General features: G+C 31.1%; 2 protein-coding genes across 2 annotated transcripts in view; one reads left to right on the top strand and one right to left on the bottom strand.

Moving 5' to 3' along the window:
- LOC107453715 (kyphoscoliosis peptidase) overlaps window positions 1–21,880 on the bottom strand; it is a 70,622-nt gene that overhangs the window by 24,256 nt on the left and 24,486 nt on the right. The window contains exons 2-3 of the mRNA XM_043041874.2: window positions 5,359–5,949; window positions 3,007–3,386 (exon numbers count right to left, since the gene is read on the bottom strand). Of these exons, the coding sequence (XP_042897808.1) occupies window positions 3,007–3,386; window positions 5,359–5,941 (963 nt within the window). The 5' untranslated portion in view covers window positions 5,942–5,949. The remainder of the gene's footprint in view (window positions 1–3,006; window positions 3,387–5,358; window positions 5,950–21,880) is intronic.
- Window positions 6,278–20,051, top strand: LOC122269328 (neurofilament heavy polypeptide-like). The gene is made up of 3 exons (XM_071181824.1): window positions 6,278–6,397; window positions 16,772–16,877; window positions 18,991–20,051. Exons 1-3 carry the CDS (start codon window positions 6,278–6,280, stop codon window positions 20,049–20,051), a joined length of 1,287 nt encoding a protein of 428 aa, XP_071037925.1.

Genomic DNA, 21,880 nt, shown 5'->3' with positions numbered 1-21,880 from the left:
AGATATAGTTATAATTAGATATATTTTAGTGAGATTTATGATTATGTTAGAAATAAGACTTAGTATAATTAATCAATAGTTACATTTCTCGCTTGATAATTCGAAACTATCGAGGACAAGTTCTAAGTAACTTATGCTTCATTGAGGAATTTCACTACTTGAACAGTTTCTTACTAATTTACTAATCTACAATAACACCTTAACAAACTTTAATTTATTGACTCAGGAGTTATAAGATTTCAATAGCTTAACATAAACTGTGCGTAAGAGGTTTTTAAAAAGTTCTTTTAANAAAACAGTGTAATTTGCAACATATAATGTAAGCTTTAAATGTCTCTAGATTTATGATTATTGGATATAATTACAATATAATTTTATTAGATATAGTTATAATTAGATATATTTTAGTGAGATTTATGATTATGTTAGAAATAAGACTTAGTATAATTAATCAATAGTTACATTTCTCGCTTGATAATTCGAAACTATCGAGGACAAGTTCTAAGTAACTTATGCTTCATTGAGGAATTTCACTACTTGAACAGTTTCTTACTAATTTACTAATCTACAATAACACCTGAACAAACTTTAATTTATTGACTCAGGAGTTATAAGATTTCAATAGCTTAACATAAGCTGTGCGTAAGAGGTTTTTAAAAAGTTCTTTTAACTTATAAAACTGCAATTTTTTACAGATAAAAAGAATAATAAAATTTTCCTTATAGAATATATAGACAACTACAAATGATTAGTAAAAGATTTATTATCTTGTCCAGCTCAAATCTCTCGTTGAAATTAAATTGATTTGGGGTTTTGAACTTCCTCCTCGCTCCCGTGAAAATGACGAGGTGAGGTTTTGCCTCTGTTTCTCGCTCCCGGGAAATTTTCGGGCTAGAGTTTTCAGTAGTAACGCGCCAATAAGAATAAAATAATTTATTTCTTTTGTCCAGAAAACTTTTTATTTCTCATTTTACACACCAGATGGCAGTGCCAGGATATTGTTAAGGTAATTGTAGATAGTTAGTTTATTTTAAACTAGATGTCAGCACTAATCAAGTACGTGTATTTGGCAAAATAGGCACTTTTATGACCGTTTTCTTGAAAATTGACCGATCATCAAGGGGTTAAGAAAGAATAGTAATTTACAGAGATAATAATTTTAAGAGTAAAATGCTTTATAGTCAAATTCTTGTGCCGGATATCAAAATTTGCAAAATTTTGTGTTTATCATAGTGTGTTATCATAGTGTTTAAATTACTAAAACTTAAACAGTATAAGAGGAAAATTAAACAGTGTTCCATGAAAATTAATTTCTTTTAAAAACTTAAGAACCTGACGTGATAGAGGAAAATTGTTTTCAGATTTTAAACCAGCATAAACAACTAGATTAGAGAAGGCGAACACCATACCGGATATCTATACACTGTAACACACTGTGGATCACATCACGGTAAAAAGCACCGGCATTCATGATGCCGATACTCTTAATCGCTTAATCCTAATATTACGGAACAAAAAGCCTGATACACCGTAATAATTAGTGTAAAACCACTTATTAAATAAATATGACTGTTCACTCAGGCTTTTACCGTAAAATCTACATGTAAAATCTAACATGTTTCAGAATGGAAAATCTGATATAGTACCGAAATTTTTACAGTTATAATAACCATAAAATCCCTGAATCATTCTAATTAAATATAGCTGTAAAAGTTATGGCATAATCGTAATACTGTATAACTATCGTAAAATATTACACCATAATTTTTACAGTGATAATTACTATAAAATCACTGAATCATTCTAACTAAATACAGCTGTGAAAGTTGTGGTATAATCGTAATACGGTATAATTATCATAGAATATTATACCATAATTTTTACAGTGATAATTACTATAAAATCACTGAATCATTCTAACTAAATACAGCTGTGAAAGTTATGGTATAATTGTAATACGGTATATTTATAGTAAAATATTACACCATAATTTTTACAGTGATAATTACTATAAAATCACTGAATCATTCTAATTAAATAAATATAGCTGTAAAAATTACGGTATAATATTTTACGACGAAAATGGATTTCACGGTTGATATGCACCTAAAGTGCAAATACTTTATGGCGTAATTTTTACTTTTTTTACAGTGTAGCTTGTTTTTCTGGTGGTATTAATTACAGGGCGTATAGCGCTTTTAAAAAAGTGCTTAAAGGTGCTTATTTTAGATTTTTGTTTTTTGAAAGCCCTTAAAGGTGCTTTTTTCATTGGGTGCTTTTCAAAAGTGCTTAATTTTCCCTTTTTCAAAATGAGATTTTCCGTTACTATGTTGATTTTCTCTTCGAATTATGCAGAAAGACACAGTTCTCATTGTTCTATTCTGTTCAGTTCTCACAAAGAACTGCATCTACTCCCGATTCTAGGAGGCCAGAGAACTTTTGTTCAATTTAAGTTCTTGATTTAATTTTTGTGTTTGATATTTTGCTTTTGTTTTTGTATTTTGTATATTTCATATCTTTCTGTATTTGTATTTTTCTTTTCTTTTGATCTCTGTACGGCGTTAGGATAATGTCTATTTCGCCTGCTGCATTGGAAATAAAAAAAACATTGTTCTATTCAATGTTTTCACAATTAATTCAACCCCAATCTATGTCACCGTATTGTCAGTCCGTAGCGTATGAAAGTGCCATTCGTTTTACATGATTCAAAATTTCATGATTTTTGACAATTGTCAAAAACAATGCCAAAAGTTTTTCTTTTTTTACATGACGGTTAAAGCAAGATAAAACCGTTAATTGTCAAAAAACTTTCCAACTCTTCCTAATTATAGTATTTTTTTAAAGTCCTTAAAAATATTTTTTGAGTGCTCGAAAACTGCTTATTTTTTCTTTTTTTTTTTAATAATTTGGCTACGCACCAACTAGTTTTGCTTATTAAAATGAACTCAGAATATTTTAAGCAAATCGAGTTAGTTTGAAAAAACAAAGGTCATGTATAGATCATACCTCGATAGCATGCCTGTCAACCTCTTCAAAAACATTCATGTCTGGTATCATCTCCTGTTTCTTGCAAGGGGGTGGCCTGGCAGCGTATTCTGGTGCCTCATCTGTTATGGGATCGTTGTCCGTCTGCACGCCGATCTCTCTCAGTGTTGTTTTCAAGGCATAATCCAGAATGGCATGCTTATTGAGACTATCCTCAACGTCTAGTAGCAGTTTGGTGATGCTGTCGTGGGCTGCGTCATTCGATGCTTTTTGTGAATAGTTCGAGCGAACCTCAAAGAGGGGCTCAGCTAATTCTTTTTCTAAATGTGCAAATGGAGATAAAAGTTCATTCATGTATAAAACTCCAGCTGCTGCACTGTCGGCTGTATTTGCTGCTTTCGCTGTAAAGTACAACAACAATGTATTTACACCATTACGATATTTGAAGAACTTAGTGGATGAACCAGGTAAGTGACATTTTCAGAGCAGGTATAATCGAGGTAAGAGGAAGGAAAAAAGAGGTACCCGAACAGTTTTGTTATAGATTTATTAGTAGAGGGAGCTAATAATCGTTTGTTCTATTTTATGTGTTGCCTCTTGATTAGAAATAAAAATCATGCAAGCGAAACTAATATGGATTACTTATGTTAAGAGTAAAGTGTAACCAAAAACAATTATGTTTTCATTAAACATATCCATAATTTATGCGTTATTCTCCCTGATATATAAATAGTCATTAAAATGTCACTTACCTCCTTCTTCCACTAAGCTCTTCCTTTATAAAAGTGGTTATTTTTCTTAAATATTTGCAAGGATATAGATAAATTAATATAGTTTATCTGTATAACATATTCGTTCAGTTTATAGTATTAGTTTAGGTTATATTAGTTCCTCTATATAACATATCAATAAACTAAGTGTTAATTTTCTTAAATATTTTTTTCTCGATGGAGATATTTTAAAATTATTTTCAAATACACTAGTTATTCACAACTTTTTTAATCATATCACATCAACTTTCAATCATATCACATCAACTTTTTTAATCATATTGCAAGTGATATCACATCAGGCAAAATCTCAAATTTCCGGTGCCTAATTTTCTAGCTTTCACTTCAATGCTTTACTTGTAAAATGTTTAAATGAAAAACTATTATTATGTAAGCTTTAGGAAAAGCCAAGACAAGAAGATTGATATTTTTCTCTTTTCGAAATGTAAGAGTTTTATCAGAGATTATGATCTACATTATTTTAAAGTTTGAGTGAGAGATAGAAATTGAGTGATTAAGAATTAAATGATTTTCACAAAATAAAATTTTTAAGTGTTAGATTAAAGTTGGATATAACAATTCAATGTCTTTTGCATAGCAAAATTAAGATTCAGATTGGTATTAGGTTTCGAGAATTGAATGGTGTTGCATAACTATTGAAGCTTTTGTATAACTATTGATAATTTGCGAGATAAATTGAAGCTGTTTTTTCGCATAGCGATATTGTATAAATGTTAGATTGAAGTAAAGTACACTGAAGGACAGTTTTATTTCTCTTGCATGAGATTTTTTTAACTGATCTCAGATACTTTCATATCCCTAATTTCTAATCTACAAAAAACATTTTCTCCTAGCTATGGTTTTTTAACGATAATTTTGTCTATTTTTATCAAATTGTACAAACTTAAAAACGTTATATGTATATGACAGTTGGTCACATAAAAGTTGTTGCGACAAATGTCTAGGGTAGTAACGGCTCATTATCAGGATTAAAACTGCATGCCCGGAAATGTCTTCATACGCCACTAGGGACACTGCCATATCATGGATTGTTTTTTCGTGCACTTCAAGCAGTTCTTAATAGCTAAGTGCTTTTAGTGGCGTATGACGATAATTCCAAGCATGGGAATTTAAGCAGTTTTAATCTTAGAGATGTGCCCTAACATCCCTAGAAGTTAGTCGAAGCATTTACTCAACCCCCTCTTATATATAACGTTTTTAAACTTGTATACTTTGACGAAAAAGAGATTAAAAATATTATTTTAAAAAATATAGCTTAATAAACAGAACTTATTTCAGATTTGAAATCTGCACACCCTAGCTAGGCAAGATCAGGTATTTGTATAAAAGCCAACAGAAAATTTGTTCCCCAGTGTCATCAAGAACTGAATGGTTTTTGCATAACAGATTTAAGCGTTGGATTGATGTTGGATCTCCAGAATTGAATAAGTTCGTCATAACAATATTTTTAAATATTGAATTGAGTGTATCATGAACTGAATAATTTTTGCTCAAAGAAGTTCTAAAATTCTCTAGGAGAAAAAAAATTTTCGTAAAAAAAGAAAATAAAAGATATATGAGAGCTAAATTTGAAGCTACTCACCCTTACTCATTGGTTCTGTTTGAGATTCAATGGAAAACGTTTTCGATGGCATTTCATTACTATTATGCTCTTTTTCTTTTTTAGTAAAGGTATCACTAAAAATAGAATCTAAACTATCAGTTTCTTTTTCCCCTTTATCCTCACTCTCCAGAGATGACATCACCTCTGTTTGCGTAGACACTTCTGTCCTATTAATAGTCGTTTGGACTGAAGCATCTGCAACGTCCGTCACGTATTGCTGTGGTATGTGAAACTGTTTTGTGGTTGGTAACCTTAAAAACTGATCTGCTTTGGCTAGTATCCGATCCAGGCTATCGAATCCATCGTCTAAGAGCTCTACGGGTGTCTGAGTTTCGACGTCTCTTGTGTCCCAGCACATAATAGGAGTGAGTTCAAGGTCCGTTTGGACATTGTCTGACATCCTCGAACTGTCATCCGTTTGTGCTGAAGCATTGGCCGAGACTGGTGAAGGCTTCTTGTTGTGGGTCATCCAAGCCCCTGGTAGCACCATGTCTTTGTTGTGGGGGAATGTGTTGTGGATTGGTGTGACCGCTTGGAGTCTTCGGCTGGAACCACACCCCATAGAGCAAACTGTAAAATTTGAGAACAAGTTAATTATATAAAAAATAACAAAAGGAAACATAAAGTTGTGTACGAAAAAGAATTTTATTTCATTTTAAGCATGGTCTAACAGAATCTGGCTTGAAAGTAGAAGTAAATTTTTGGAGAACGAAAATCTAACCTGGATAGGGACAGTCTTAACCCCATCTCGCCCCCATGGGGGCATCCGGGTATTACATGAAAACTATCGTTGGAGTAAACCTCGTATCAGACGACGGACCCAGCGGTGCATGGACACTCGAAATGCATGGCCCCGAGTCACGCACGTCTGAGTCACTACGACGTCAACGGATAAAGGATGCCTGAAGGGAGCAAAGCTCCGAGTCGACCACTGAGCGGCGGTGCCAAACCCAACTGTAGACGCTCAGCAAAGAGCGCTGCACAAGGAGAGCCAGCCGCCACCCCACGACCCATCAAGGCATCCTCCGCCCGGAAGGAGCTAAAACTGATGCTTTACCTTTAATGATCAAAAACAGACAACAGTGCCAAATAATTGTAGGCTAAAGCAATAGTAACAAAATTAAATTAAGATTGATCAAAGTTACAGAAAATACTCCATTTGAGTGTGTCATGGGAAGCCAAAACTGGCTCACAAAGTCATGGGGCAGAGACGAGTTCAGTAGCCGATCCTTTTCCTTAGCCTGTCTAGCTCTCTTTGGTACGCCGGACATGAATCTTTCGTGGCCGGATGATTCGTATTTACTCTAATACCGAACTTTTCGTTCGCAATGGTGCAATTAATGCTTTTCTGTTTACACTCTTTCATTTGGTGTCCTGCATCACCAAAATTCGCACAGGTTTCCTCTTTCTTACAGTCTTTGGCCATATGGCCAAATCCGTTGCACTTATAATATCGTAAGGTCCTAAGGTATTCCTTAGTTAGATGTATTCTCCATCCAAGTTTGATGGTTACCTTCCTAATCAATTTCTTAAAAGTTTTGGGGTCAAAACTGATTACCCAGTGGGTTCCCTTAATAACTCTAATTCCGAAATAACTCTAAGAATAATTGTTTTTCCCCCGTTCGGTAAAGCGTTATTCTTGACGCACTATTTGCAAGTGTATTAAATATATAAAATTATCACTCGTACACATGTAGATCACTTCGTCATTAGAGAATACATAAATATCAAAACATGTAGACTGTCTTTCTGAAGGTGAAGGTATATCTCCAGTCAGAGGGAAAGAGATACTGTATTCGTAAGACGACACTATAAGGATTAAACTAAACAATCATTGAATAATTTACTGAGATTATTAAACATATTCAAATAAAGTACAGTATAGCTCCGATCATCCTCGAGTGGATTATCTACGCTGCGGATTATCGGTGAGTTCCGAGACAGGATCAAAATGTATTCTACAAAAATTATAAATCTGTCATTGAATTTAATTTTTAAATTGTAAAAGCACATTTTTATCAATGAACTTCTTCATTTATTACTTTACTTTATCATTTATTGTTACAGTGATTTAGACGCTAAACAAAAATACCTGTTGTAAGCTTAAAATATATACACTGTGAAAAATTCAGGATCAAATTACGGCATAAAGTACTAGCATTTTTGCTGCTTCCTCTGTAATAGCCATGTACAAAATTACTTTTTGGGTTTTTCAGGATTATTAGCGATTTTTGTTATCCGCGATCCAATTCCACGAATAATTGGAGCTCTATTGTTTACTGCGTTATCCATTTAGAACTGCATTATCTGCTGGAATCATGATCAGGTCTCGTCGCATTTAATCAGCTTACTTCCCTGTAAAAAGTTCGAGATAAAATTACGGCAGAAAGTACTAGCACTTATTTATTAAAGTGTTGATGGAGTACTTCACAACTCAGGAAAAACACAATTGATAATGCTTGAAGTTTTTAGAATGTCTTTTATGATTTTCGACTTATCTAAAAGGAATTTCGGTCAGATAGTTTTTTTCAATCGAGGGAAATTCCCTTGATTTAGTCACATTTTAATGAGGATTAAAACAATACGATCAAAAGTTTTAAAAAAATTTTATTTTGACATAGGAATACGTAATTAATTGTTAAAAAATTGATGATTTGTTTTCTTCAAAATTATTATTCAACACCCTGCATACTTTTGCACTATTATTACTAGACACATATAAATATTGAAGGATAATTTGCTAGAATTTACCTTAATAGCAAAAATTTGTACTTATCAGTCTTATTTCCTTATACTATATTTTTTGATACACAAGCTTATTTGTTATGAATTTTCCAAAGAGAAATCTTTCTTATAAAAACATATTTAAATCCCAATCCCGGTATTTTTTAACACTTCTGTCGTTTTAAAGGAAATGTTTATTCATGCGCTCAGTATATTTCCTAGTGAAAATTTTCTTCGCGTTTTGAAAAACCTCAAACATCATGTTTTCATTACCCAATGCTTGTTTCCCAGCAAATTAACCATATGATAGTCGTTCTTCTAATAAGGATAACGAACCATTACGAAACGAAAAAAAAAAGGTTTAAAGAGCTATTGATGTATTTGTGAGGACTATTTGTAAAAATGTTGCACGAACTCAACAAATGATTTTATTTTATGTTCCACATTTTGATATTTTTTTTCGCTTTTATTAGTGTTTATATTCTCCTCCTTATTTCATTTCTTTTTAAATTTAATGATAGAAGGTATCTAGAATTATTTATTGTACTATTATTTACTACCGGAGTTTGCTTAATTGTTCTCAATTATTGTTCTTTTTAAAAATGATCTGAAATTTTTAAAAAATCTTCATTTTATGATAAATATATTTAACTCAATTTCCAAACTTTATTATATTAAAGTATTTGATTTCATTAGAAATATTTAAAATTCATTAAAATATCGTAGGCAACTGTTCTTTGTTTGATTTTGAAATAATATTTTGTTTATAATAATGCAAAGTATTTTATTTGACTTAATATTATGTAAAATGTTATTCAATACAAATTTAATAGTAATGCAACAATTAATTTTTGCATGTAACTATTTTTTGTTTCCTTCTTTGTAATGCAAATCATAAATTAAATAATCCTTAAAATCTATTATTACCCTAAGGAGATGAAACCCTTATTAGAGCTTACTGATTATTTAATCCTACTGATGATTTATATCTCGCGAATATTAATGTTAAGTAAAACATTTATTCGTAATTCATAGACTAAGAAGTCATGCATCACTAATTTAATAAGAATACAAGAAAAAGAATTTCATGTGTAAATGATTTTAATTCCAAACAGTGTAGTTCTTTTACTTCTTTAGAAAGCGAGCCGTAAATTACTTTTCAGAATCTATTATGTCTCTAAAAATAGTTTGAATCTTAATTGGAAGATTGATTGGAGCATATTGATTTGTTCCAACTTAGAGTTCAAAACGGAAACAAATATACAAACGGCTATATACACATGCAGAACAACTATTAAGAAGAAAATCACTAAAAATTTGTTTTAGTATTTCACGTTGTTTCTTTACATAAAGGATATCGTGAAGCATTATTTTTCTTTTTTGGTCTAAATCGTCTGACGCGTGAGGTAGTTGTATCTAAGATAATGATTTTTGTACTTTCACAGTTTTGGCAACGATTTTTGGTTGCTGTTGTCATATACTGGAAATGCGTCAAACAGGAGGTGTCGTTGAAATCGAAATGCTAACGTGATAAACGAAAATAAATAATGATATGTACCTCTGCCTCGAAATCTGAAATTCTATTTCTGAATAAATGCATTTATATCTCTTGTTCTACTAGCGAACGAGGTTAGTTGTCGTTTAAGGTAAATATCTAAATCGTTTGCACTTTGTTACAGAATATTTACTAAAATAAATTCAAAAAATTAGATGCCAACATTACATTCAAAATATCTTGGTTTTTGCTTTCCTAATTAATGTTTTTAAAATAATAATTCCCCAAAAATTTATAGGTTTCTTAATAGTAATAGGTTTTTTAATAGTAAACAGACACAATATTTTCAAACGATTACATAAAAGATTATAGAAAAGATCAAACGATTACACAAAAAGACGTTTTAGGAGTCGCTTTCAATGTTTGATGTTGAATAAAATTAAACTTATCAAGGTTAATTAAATAGTAAAATGTCTACAGCAATTGAATGAAAAATGTGTATAGTTCTTAATTACTACATTTATCATTCAAGATTATTTTATTGTCTTGAAAATTAGAATAAACAAAATTTTGCAGGTTTACTAAGACCACAGGATGAAATTTAATGGCATTCCTATGTGACGCTATATTAACATATTTTTTAAAGTTTTCCATGTTCCTAGTTCCTTCTTTCAACCTTATTATAAACGTTTTGTTGTTGAAGTTTTGAAGAGTAGAAATTCTACAATTTAGTGTCTCAGTCATTGATCATTTACCGTTTCTTGTTACTTTTTCTTGAGTTTACTCAGTACTTTTGTCTGTCCTTGGGTTGGAACACTACGTCGAATTTCTGACAATTCCAATACCATTTGGACTAGAAAATTCCTGAAATTTGGGCACAAGTAATTTTAATCCCCATTCCTAAAAATCATGTAAAGTTTTCAATTAGTTCATTCAGAAGTTTTGATTTTAAAAAAGAGAAATTTTCACGTTATTTAAGCATTAACTATTGTTATAAATTAAACTATAAGCGATTCTGTTATGAGTTTTATGAACGTTATTTAATGATTAATTATTTTTTTACAAGCTCAGTGATCAACATGGCTACGTCACCGAGTTAGTATTTCTAAAGTGACCTGGGACCGCGTGTCCTTTTACAATTTACTTTCTCAAACGTGTTTTACAAAATTAAATAGTTTAAAATCAACTGTAATTGAAATAAAGAAAAATAAGTTTTGTGCTAAAAAGCAAAGGTAAAGTTCAATGAAGATAAGTTACTGATTGGTTTAGAGGAGTTATAAAAAATGCCATACTATTATTGAAGCCAATGATGCTTAAATGATTCTGCTTATAAGTACTGATGGTACTATAGTATTTGGTGCTGTATTTAATAAGCACTAAAATTATACTAATATTGGCACTACTTCGGTTACTGTAGTGATGAGTTTTTTGGGCATCGAAAGGGATAAGTCCCGGAGAAAATTGCTTGTGGAACATTTTGATTAGCAAGAGTTAACCTCGAACAGCAGCATCATGTGCCAAATGATTATGATTACATTTAATCTTTAATTTGATGGGATGAACTTCTAAAAGAGGTTAAATATTTAGTAAGAAATAAAGTACAATATTTTTAAAGATTTATCGAAACATATTCTAAAAAAACAACAACTTCTTTATCGTTCTGTACGAAAAAGTAAGAAATAAAATGACCCGGGTTCGAATCTCAGCGATGGCTGGTCGATAAGAATTCCGCAGCCAGCTCGCATCGACCACAGTGCTGATGCAAAAAATCCTAAGTGGTAGAACGATCATAGGTTAGAGTCTCCTCATCGTCGGGAAAACCGTGAAAGGTTTTCATGGTATTCCTCTCCATGTTACGCAAATGCGAGTTAGTTCCGTCAAAAAGTCCTCCAAGAGGGCAAAATTTCCTCCAAAATTTGATCCATACGTTCACTGTCTTGTGGAGTGGGTTCAAAATTTAAGGGCTTCGAACAGTTGAACAGTGGTGGTTGTGAACTCAAAAAACTGGATTGGCTGTTCAATAACGGTGATAAAATAAAAACAGAAAAAAAACTCAAGTTCTCTATTTATCCAATACATCTAACTGGACTTCAAACTGAAAAGTTTAAAAGGAGCGAAGTCCATTTATCTTAATTTATACCGAAGTAATTTCTCTTTCAGAATTCCGTGGAATTCATCAAGCTAATGCTCATGCTAAAATTTAGCCTACAATTCCACTTACTTTTCTTACAATTACTCAAAGACCAGAAATTATCACGATGATTCACCCCTAAGGTATTAAAAGGTGGGGTCACTTATGCTTTCTGTTGCAGTTATTGTTGAAAACTTAATCAAGGTATGGGATCCATTAAGGCTGATCTGAGTGAAATTTTCGTCTAGTACTTTTATCTGCTTTCATAATCATGGAGAGTGATTTTTTTTTATTTTGAAAAGTAGTTCGGCTACGAGCCAAATTTCCATTGATACACTTGCTTATAGTTTACAGGTTTTGTAGAGCATTTAGTTTGATTGAATAAGGAAAGAAATTTCTCTTGATTTGATTTCAGCAACCCTTTAAAAATTATAAATGGTTGTAATATATGAATATTTCTCACTTATATTAGAGACAGAGAAAAAAATTCTGGTGAAATTATTGTAAAGCATGGTTATGACGTTGCTTGTAAAAAAAAAATCGTAATTCTGGTTAATAAAGCCAAATTTTACGGTATTTAAACCATTCATTTGGTAGTTTTTTCTGTTCGTATGGTAACGGTTTACTGGAAATTTTGCTTCACAAAATTCTAGTTCTTATTACCAAATATTTAGTTAAAAATGCGAAATTGCAAAATAAATTCAACCGAATAAATGGTTTTTAAGTCAAGCTCTGAGATATCAGAATAAAATTGCCTAATTTTGCTACATTTACCATATTTGATCACATGCTATAACACTATATTTTATGATTAATTTCCCCATTATCAAAGCCCTTCAGTAAAAATTACCAGCTATTTAGTGTTCCTTCTTGGGCCAGAAATACTGTAAACTTTACCTGATTATGGTAGTTTTGACCATTCTTTTTTTTTCTCGGGGATAGACAACTTTATCTTCCTCTACTTGAAAATTCACAAAATCTTATTTAAAATTTGCTTTATGAGATACTAGGGAGAGTGGAGTAAGATCGGGTTACCCGATTGTGTAAAAATTAGTATTATTTTACAACGGAAAAATTCTGAATTACACTTTGCTAATCAAGAAGAAGGACCTACCATATTGGCATGTTGTTGTTTATTAATTCACGGCTTCTTGTGTTGATAGAGTTTGCTTTACGGTGTCAAGTCTCTAGCTTCATCTTGTTTTTAAGCTATTTTTATTATTGGCCGTTAGAGTTATGGAATTATTTTTACTCCAGCTTATTATACGTTTACTAAAGATTCGTACCCAAACAAAAAATAAGGATTGACTAATGATCACTTCTGTTACTTGATTCTGATTAAGGTTCCTTAGCATGGAATCGAAACTATAACATGACTCTTTATGTACTGTTTACACTTTTCTGTTTCGTTTCGATAACTTCTGTTCTCGGGTAGCACCGGGTACACATTTCATGTGCTGGACACACGAAAACTACTGTGCAGCCGAGGATAAAGATCAAACAAATGTTTAACACACACAAGATACAAGACTAAATAAATGTTTTATGGGAAAAGGGATAAAATTGCTCCTTCAAAGCACAAAAAGCTTTATTTTCATATTTTGTAGAAGTTTTCATACAAAATCATAGTTTTTATAAAGATATAAAAAATTCCTAAAATTTTCTTTAAAATAAACTAATTAATAAGCACTATATTTTTCGTAACGAATTTTGAGGCTATATAAATTTGAAAATTTAATCATCTTACCGAAAATATCGAAAAAAATAATTTTCTAAAAAGTGACTTTAACCTTCTTATGTTAAAACTACTTATTCGTATTCACCATAAAATAAATAGATTTATCAAGATTAATTTTTAAATATAAAAAAGGAAAATTCGTAAATCATTTCATTAATTAAGCTTCTTCATATAATCCCCAGAAAGCATGGGCTATATTTGACCCCCCGGAAAGCAATATCAAGGAAATCAAACCCTTTAATAGTTCTGAAAAACATGTAAGCTTACCTTACATACTTAAAGTATGTTTGAAAAATATAAATTCATTCGATATCTTATAAATTATAAAAGAATTAATAATTGTTTTGGTTAAAATAATTTGGTTTAATAGCAAGCATGAAACATTATAACCTAATGATCCTTAAAAACCTATACGGTTAAATAGATTATTTTAAGTCGGTTAAAAATTGTACTAATGCGTACATGCTTACTTTTTTTTATACGTCGTTAGTAGCAAGTTGATAAAACTATGATGTCTTGAACATACTCCTATATCAACCATTTCAGTGTTTAGAACAAGTGAAAAACGTTCAATAATTGACTATTATTCTACTAGTGTTTCCCAAACTTTTGTGTACCCTTTCTACATTTTTCGTAACGCTGTGTACCACTAATAAAAAAATGAATGTATTTTTTTTAAAAATATCTTTATTTTTCTTTTTTTGGTACAAAGTTCTGTTAATAAGTTTAATTGCATCAGTGAAAAGGATGATATTGCTCTTGCTGTGTTAAAAAAATTGCACAAAAGTCAAAAATCACAAGTGGCAGTCGACTCTACCAATTATTAACTATTAACTCAGGAAAAATATCCAATACAAAATAACGTAATCATAAATTTTCATGGCTAGCTTTGTTCTTAAATAAAATTTTCGTAAATTTTCGTTTCTTGTAAGATATTTCGCATAAGAACCCCCGCTAAACTGTTCCCGTACCCCTAGGGGTACGCGTACCACACTTTGGGAAACACTGACTTACGGTTTAAAGTGAAAAATTCTGCACCATCCTTGCTATAGTTTATGGAATAATAAATTTATCAATTTCTATATACTTTTTATTTGAACCCTTGTGGAAGCACCTCCTAATGTAGTGTTTTTATGCACTGAAAAAGTTAATAAACACATTAGAACAAAACTAAACTACACGTAGAAAAAAGCAGAAATATCTAACAGGCATATTATAAACAGAACATAAACATATTATAGATAGATTATATATTTAGATATGTTATAAACAGTGCATAACAGTACATATTATAATTTTGATTCTATAATGAAGAACCTTCATCAGAGCCAAATAAGACAATGAAAGAGTGAAACACAAAGATGGCGAATAAAATAATAAATTCAATGTAAAGAAGGGATTAACCAATAGGTGAAAATGAACCAGCCTAAATGAGATAATCAAAGGAAGGATTAAGAGAAAAAATTCGGGTATGGTGGGTGATGCTTGAGAACACCCAAATCTCACAAAACGTAGAAATTAAATGAGAAGAGGATAGATTTCCTAAGGTTTGGTAAAAGTGGAATGATGGAAAGGTGATTAACTAAATTATCAGAATTTTTTTTTAAATTAATAATTTTTAAAAGTCAAGATCAGTTGCTGAAAAGCAGTTTAGAATGATTTTAGAAAAGGACTCAAACTTATGATTATAATTAAAGCGATGGAAGATAGTTTAATGTACGAATTTTGAACATATCACTTATGTTCATTGAGTCGAAGTGTCAGAATGCATTTAGTTTACTAAATTTACTCAAAACCACACTGACAAGAAATTTGAAAATTATTAGAGATTTTAATGTTGGTGAAATTTATTTATTTTTCATTGGAAGAAAATGACTTCATTTTCAAATTTGTGCGCTATCGAATTATTTCCATTAGTTTTAATAATTTACTTTTGTTACGTACTATGTGGAAACGAAAATAAAACGAAGTATCAAGGTTTATTCGGGAAAAAGAATAGTTGAAAAAAAATTTGTTTGAATTTTGCTAGCGAAAAAATTGGTTTTATTGTAAATAATCAACCTGCAATAGTAAACAAAAGTAATATTTTAAGAACTTGTTTTTTGTCAATTACTTTTAGGTCGTTTTTTTCTTTCAACTCTGAGTATTGTGGTTTCTAAACTTAAATTTATTCAAAATGTAGTAATTTGAGAACTAATTCTGGGATTATATTTTACCATATTATCCCAGAATTAGTTCCCCGAAAAACGATCTAATTATTAAAGATTTTATTATAGAGTTCATTGGATAGTGAATTAGTTTTTTATTGATAGAGTCAATCATATAGGTAAAAAAATTCAAACAAATCAAACTTTAACATCTTTTTATGGAGTTTTGCTAGGTAAACGAATTTTCAATTGAATATTGTGTCATTTTCTTTTAAGTTAAAAAAAATTTCAAATGTATCAAAATTTAACATCTCTCCATAAATATTTGTTCAATTTCAGAATTTTCCCTTTCATTGGGTGCTATTGTTTTTTAAGTTCATAAATTCAACTGTGCTAAACTTAGCGTTACGCTATACATTTATGCTCTGTTTTAAAATTCCCTTTTTCATTCAGCGTAACTTTCTTATAAATTAAAAAATTGAAATGTATAAAACTTTAACAATACTCTATAGATATTTGTTCGATTTTAGAATTTTCCTCATTCGATGCTATTTTCTTGTAAATTAAGAAATCCAAATCTATCAAACTTTAACATTACTCTATAGATATTTGATCGATTTCAAAATTTTTCCTTTCATTTGGTGCTATTTTCTTGCAAATTAAGAAATTCATGCGGATCAAACTTTAACATTACTTTATAGATATTTGTTTGATTGGGTACTTGCACTTCAAGAAAAAGAAGACTTTCCATATCCACACATGTGACCCATGATGTCAACGCCAACTAATCTTTATCAGCAAAATGGCGTATTAAAGTTGAGCTAAGTTTCTCTACATGAGTTGGAATATTATTTGAAAATTAATTAAATATAGAGCCGTATCTCACATCGGATCAGTAGAAATATAATTCCTTCTCGTCAACTTCTTTTACTTAACTTAGCTTTATTATTTGCTTATGTATTTTATTGTAACCGTGATACATTTTTGTTTTGTGTACCTGGCAACTTCGACGTATAATTAGTTTGTCTATGTTCTACATGGCTTCTCTTTGTATTAAGCCTCTGTGTAAACATATAGTGAAAGAATTGAAATCTTTGAGAAAGAATGCTTGTGAAGGAATTTAGAATGTGTCACTTAAGAGAATTGATACTTGATAGGCTTGGCATACTCGAAATAGAATGGAAAGAACAGTTGCTAGCATAAACAAATGCCACGTTACAACAACCAATCAGGAACGAGATACCAACCCTACGTCACTAGCATGTATGCAAAATATTCTCTTTCATTCGGTGCTATTTTCTTATAACTTAAAAAATTCAAATGTATCAAATTTTAACATTTCTTTATAAATATTTGTTCTATTTCAGAATTTTCTTTTTCTTTTGGTGCTTTTTTCTAATAAATTAGGAAATCCAAATATATCAAACTTTAACATTACTCCATAGATTTGTTCCATATCAGGATTTTCCGTTACATTTGGTGCCATTTCTTTCTAAGTAAAACATTTCAGATGTATCAAACTGTGTCGTTACTCCATAGATTTCGTTTTCAAGGGCAGTTTAAAACTATCTTTATTTCTTACAAAAATAGATAGCAGCCAAAGTCAATATTAAAACATATCACTTTTGAGCAGTGGACTGTCACAGCATTAGAAAAAGTAATTGTTCGCAACTATGCTATTACGTCAAACGATGACGGTTATATCGATACATCAAATGATTAATGAATGAGTGTCTCTGGAAAGTAAGAGGAGTTAACACGTGATCGATAGAGTCAAAAACGATTTGGCAAACCGCCATCGTTGAGGAATTGCGTTGTTTCATGGAACAAAAGGCTGATTTATTTTAAAATTCTTTGATTATAGTTTACATAATAGACTGTTTTGTCTAAAAGTGTCCTGCGTGTTACAATGTTTTATGAAAATGCATTGTAGCTGCAGAAATGAAAGGCAATTTTTCAAATGAAATTTAGCTACTAGTTATTAATTTGAAGCTATTATCGAGTCTAATTAATAATCGGCTCCTACAGCTGATAATTCTTTTTTATTAAATAATTGTTACCTAAACAAAGTTTTTTTTATGAGTCTATGATAGAGATTTTGGGTGAATTCTTTTGAAAAGTAAGTTCCACGTAAATGCATGGAAGAAAGTCAAGTAAGCCAGTTGATACTTCAGTAATTCTAGCACTTTACTAAAGCAAATTACGGTATAATATTTTATTGTAAAAATTGATTTTTTGGTAAAAATGTATTTTATGGTAAAATGAATGCTACGGTTTTGAATTTTTTAAGTGCCGGCACGTCGCAATATCATAATTTGATCCGGAATATTTTACAGTGTATTTGTTAGTGTGTCGTATAAGTTAAACTTATGATTGTGGGCTAAAAACTTTCAATTCGCTTGAGAAATTTCCGAAATATAGCGAATTGCGCAGGTAGTAAAATTGAAAATAAGGGCCCCAAACTTTTGACTGCTCTCCTGCCGAAGCCCTTGGGACCATATTTTCCGGATTGTGACTTTCCTTCAGATTTGATGGTCAAAAATCAAAATCCGTTGAAAAAAAGGCCATGTTTATTCAAAGAAATCTCGTTTTTATGTCATTTGATTAACTTATAACTAGCAGTTAGTACTAATTAATAGAATTGCCATGAACATTACATACTTTCCAGTTTCTTTCTTTTTTCTCTGAATTAAAAATTCGAAAGGCCGCAGACAGTGTTTTACTGCATTTTGTTTTACTGCGTAGAAACTATATAATTGATTGATTGATTGGATGTAGAATTCAATAGCGCTAGATTCACAAAATTGCATGCTTCGCTAAACAAACTGTTTAAAAACAAACCAAAAGTGAAATGTATACTACAATTTTTTCTTACTAAAAGACATAAAATTGATGTAACTGATATACTGCGATTGGTATAACAGGGGGGAATGGTAATTACATAAGACTTGGAAACTTGAAATTGTTAAGGTCTATGGAAAAGTGCACAGGTATTATGATGGAATATTTAAGGAAAAAGATGCAGATAAATTTTAAATGCAAGTTTAAATGGTAAAATACAAAATTAGAACGAAATTGGGCTGATAGTCGAATAGTCAGAGAAATCGAAATTTTAAAAATACGACTTTTTTAAAAATTCAATATCTCAGGAACTATTTGACCTATTTCATTCAAATTTTATATTTTAGCATTAAAAATTGCAATTTTGAAAGAAAATAGTGAAACATTTGCATACGTAACTATCCAAAATTGTTTCGACTATTATTAAATAAAGAAAAAAAGAAATATCTATATTATATAAAACGCTAATACGTATGTATCAATAAAACCGATGATNCCTCGAAAGAAAATGAGAAAAGTTTCTCCTGCTGTGTAGCGTCCTCGAAAGAAAATGAGAAAAGTTTCTCCTGCTGTGTAGCGTCCTCGAAAGAAAATGAGAAAAGTTTCTCCTGCTGTGTAGCGTCCTCGAAAGAAAATGAGAAAAGTTTCTCCTGCTGTGTAGCGTCCTCGAAAGAAAATGAGAAAAGTTTCTCCTGCTGTGTAGCGTCCTCGAAAGAAAATGAGAAAAGTTTCTCCTGCTGTGTAGCGTCCTCGAAAGAAAATGAGAAAAGTTTCTCCTGCTGTGTAGCGTCCTCGAAAGAAAATGAGAAAAGTTTCTCCTGCTGTGTAGCGTCCTCGAAAGAAAATGAGAAAAGTTTCTCCTGCTGTGTAGCGTCCTCGAAAGAAAATGAGAAAAGTTTCTCCTGCTGTGTAGCGTCCTCGAAAGAAAATGAGAAAAGTTTCTCCTGCTGTGTAGCGTCCTCGAAAGAAAATGAGAAAAGTTTCTCCTGCTGTGTAGCGTCCTCGAAAGAAAATGAGAAAAGTTTCTCCTGCTGTGTAGCGTCCTCGAAAGAAAATGAGAAAAGTTTCTCCTGCTGTGTAGCGTCCTCGAAAGAAAATGAGAAAAGTTTCTCCTGCTGTGTAGCGTCCTCGAAAGAAAATGAGAAAAGTTTCTCCTGCTGTGTAGCGTCCTCGAAAGAAAATGAGAAAAGTTTCTCCTGCTGTGTAGCGTCCTCGAAAGAAAATGAGAAAAGTTTCTCCTGCTGTGTAGCGTCCTCGAAAGAAAATGAGAAAAGTTTCTCCTGCTGTGTAGCGTCCTCGAAAGAAAATGAGAAAAGTTTCTCCTGCTGTGTAGCGTCCTCGAAAGAAAATGAGAAAAGTTTCTCCTGCTGTGTAGCGTCCTCGAAAGAAAATGAGAAAAGTTTCTCCTGCTGTGTAGCGTCCTCGAAAGAAAATGAGAAAAGTTTCTCCTGCTGTGTAGCGTCCTCGAAAGAAAATGAGAAAAGTTTCTCCTGCTGTGTAGCGTCCTCGAAAGAAAATGAGAAAAGTTTCTCCTGCTGTGTAGCGTCCTCGAAAGAAAATGAGAAAAGTTTCTCCCGCTGTGTAGCGTTCTCTTAAAAAAATGATAAAAGTTTCTCCGCTGTATAGCGTCCTCGAAAGAAAATGAGAAAAGTTTCTCTCGCTGCGTAGTGTTCTCTGAAGAAAATGAGAAAGGTTTCTCCCGCTGTGTAGCTTCCTCTAAAAAAATGAAAAAAGTTTCTCCCACTATACAGCGTCCTCTAAAGAAAATGAGAAAGGTTTCTCCTACTGTACAGCATCTTTTTAAGAAGATAAGATCTTGCTTAGATGGAATTTTCTGCCAGGAGATAAGAATTTTTTCTTTTTATAAAAGACACTATTTCTCATAATTTACTTCCTATTTTGTTTAAAAAAATAAGGATTGATTTTCCTATTCACTGAAGATATTTCTTCTAGTAATCCTTCTTAACCGTAAATATTACCGCTTAATTTGTGAAAATCCAATCATTAGAACAAAAGTTATTTAAGGTGGTATCTTCTTTATTTTACTCACTGAACTTTTTGTAAACTATAAGGAAAATAGCATCTTGTTTTTAAATATTGTAGTAGTAACATTTCTTTGTTTCTTTGGTTATACAAAAAATTAAGCCTAAAAACAATTTTTACTGTTCTATTTTTCCCAGTATAAATTATATAGCAATAAATACTCTCATTCCAATTAAGTTTCTCATTGCATTAGCTAAAAATGTAAAAATTCAATCGATTTTTTGAAAGAGATGGGAGTGTCATACCAATTACATTTTAAAACGCAATACTATTTTTACGATTCAATGTGATTTAAATAAACAAGGTCTATAATTTATTTATTTATTTCCCAAATTCGTTTTTATTGGTTTTATTCAGTCCGAGATATCGTCACAATAAAAATATTTTGCGTGACAAAAATATATTACTGAATCGTTACACGGTAGCTGTAACTATTGAACTGAGAGCAAAACGGAAAAATCTCCCTAGTTATGAGTTGATAACTGTGACCCGTTAAAAATCCGAATAGTTTCTTCAGTTTACAACTTAAAAGTCAAAGTTGATACGGGAAGAGCGGTGTTAATTAATTAAAAATTTTATCTAGTTATATTGTTTGAACATCAAAAGTAGGGGACGCAAAATGTGAATATTATATAATTTGAAAAGAGTGGATAGGGATTTAAGTCTTTTTGTAAAGATTATTATTTTATTTAATTTTAAGACTGTTCGTCCGTATCAACTATTTTTAAGCTTTTGTTTAAATTTTATGAGGATTCCTAAGCACGATACTGATTGGGTTTATGTTTTTACATTTAAATTTCATCACTTTTCATAAACTTATTTCATAACTAATTACTTTTAATCTGACTTTTATTTAAATTGCATTGCGCTGATGAAATTACTACACACAAGATCTTGCTATTGAAGAGTTAGCAATTTCTTTAATTATAAGTCTATGGCAAAATCACTACAGGACAAGGATTATCTAATTATTTTTTTATTTTATTTTTATAATCAGTGTTAACCTCGTTCTTAGTTTACAAATATCGTTTATATCATTCCTGAAAGAAAACATTTTAAGGTCTGTTTAGATTTACAATATTTTAAACATAATTTACACTATCGAACTGCAAATTGAGAATGCAATAATTTGTTCACAATTGTGTATCTAATTGTTTTGATGTAAGGCAGAAAGTAGCGTGTCAACAAGTACTAAAACTGGGTTCGTAAACTAAAGACTTGAAGAGTAAATTGGATGCACAAATGTATACTCCCAATTTATCACCAAATTTAGTTTTTTGATTTTAACACTAAATTTCGTGATAAATTGGTGGATCAAAATTAGTTCACCAATTTACCACCAAATTTAGTGTTTCACAGCTAAATGATGTCCGAAAATTTCA

Source organism: Parasteatoda tepidariorum, chromosome 6, assembly GCF_043381705.1.
Source record: "Parasteatoda tepidariorum isolate YZ-2023 chromosome 6, CAS_Ptep_4.0, whole genome shotgun sequence".
Taxonomy (NCBI): Eukaryota; Metazoa; Arthropoda; class Arachnida; order Araneae; family Theridiidae; genus Parasteatoda; species Parasteatoda tepidariorum.
Note: the sequence above shows the minus strand (reverse complement) of the source record. Positions and strands in the feature narration are given on the sequence as shown.

What these genes read in the sequence shown, in the direction of transcription:
- LOC122269328 (XM_071181824.1), top strand. Translation starts at nt 6,278, where the DNA reads ATGCCTGAAGGGAGCAAAGCTCCGAGTCGACCACTGAGCGGCGGTGCC. An exon ending in CCACCCCACGACCCATCAAG is followed by an intron (nt 6,398 to 16,771) that starts GCATCCTCCGCC and finishes GATACTTGATAG; the next exon opens with GCTTGGCATACTCGAAATAG. An exon ending in CAACCCTACGTCACTAGCAT is followed by an intron (nt 16,878 to 18,990) that starts GTATGCAAAATA and finishes CCTGCTGTGTAG; the next exon opens with CGTCCTCGAAAGAAAATGAG.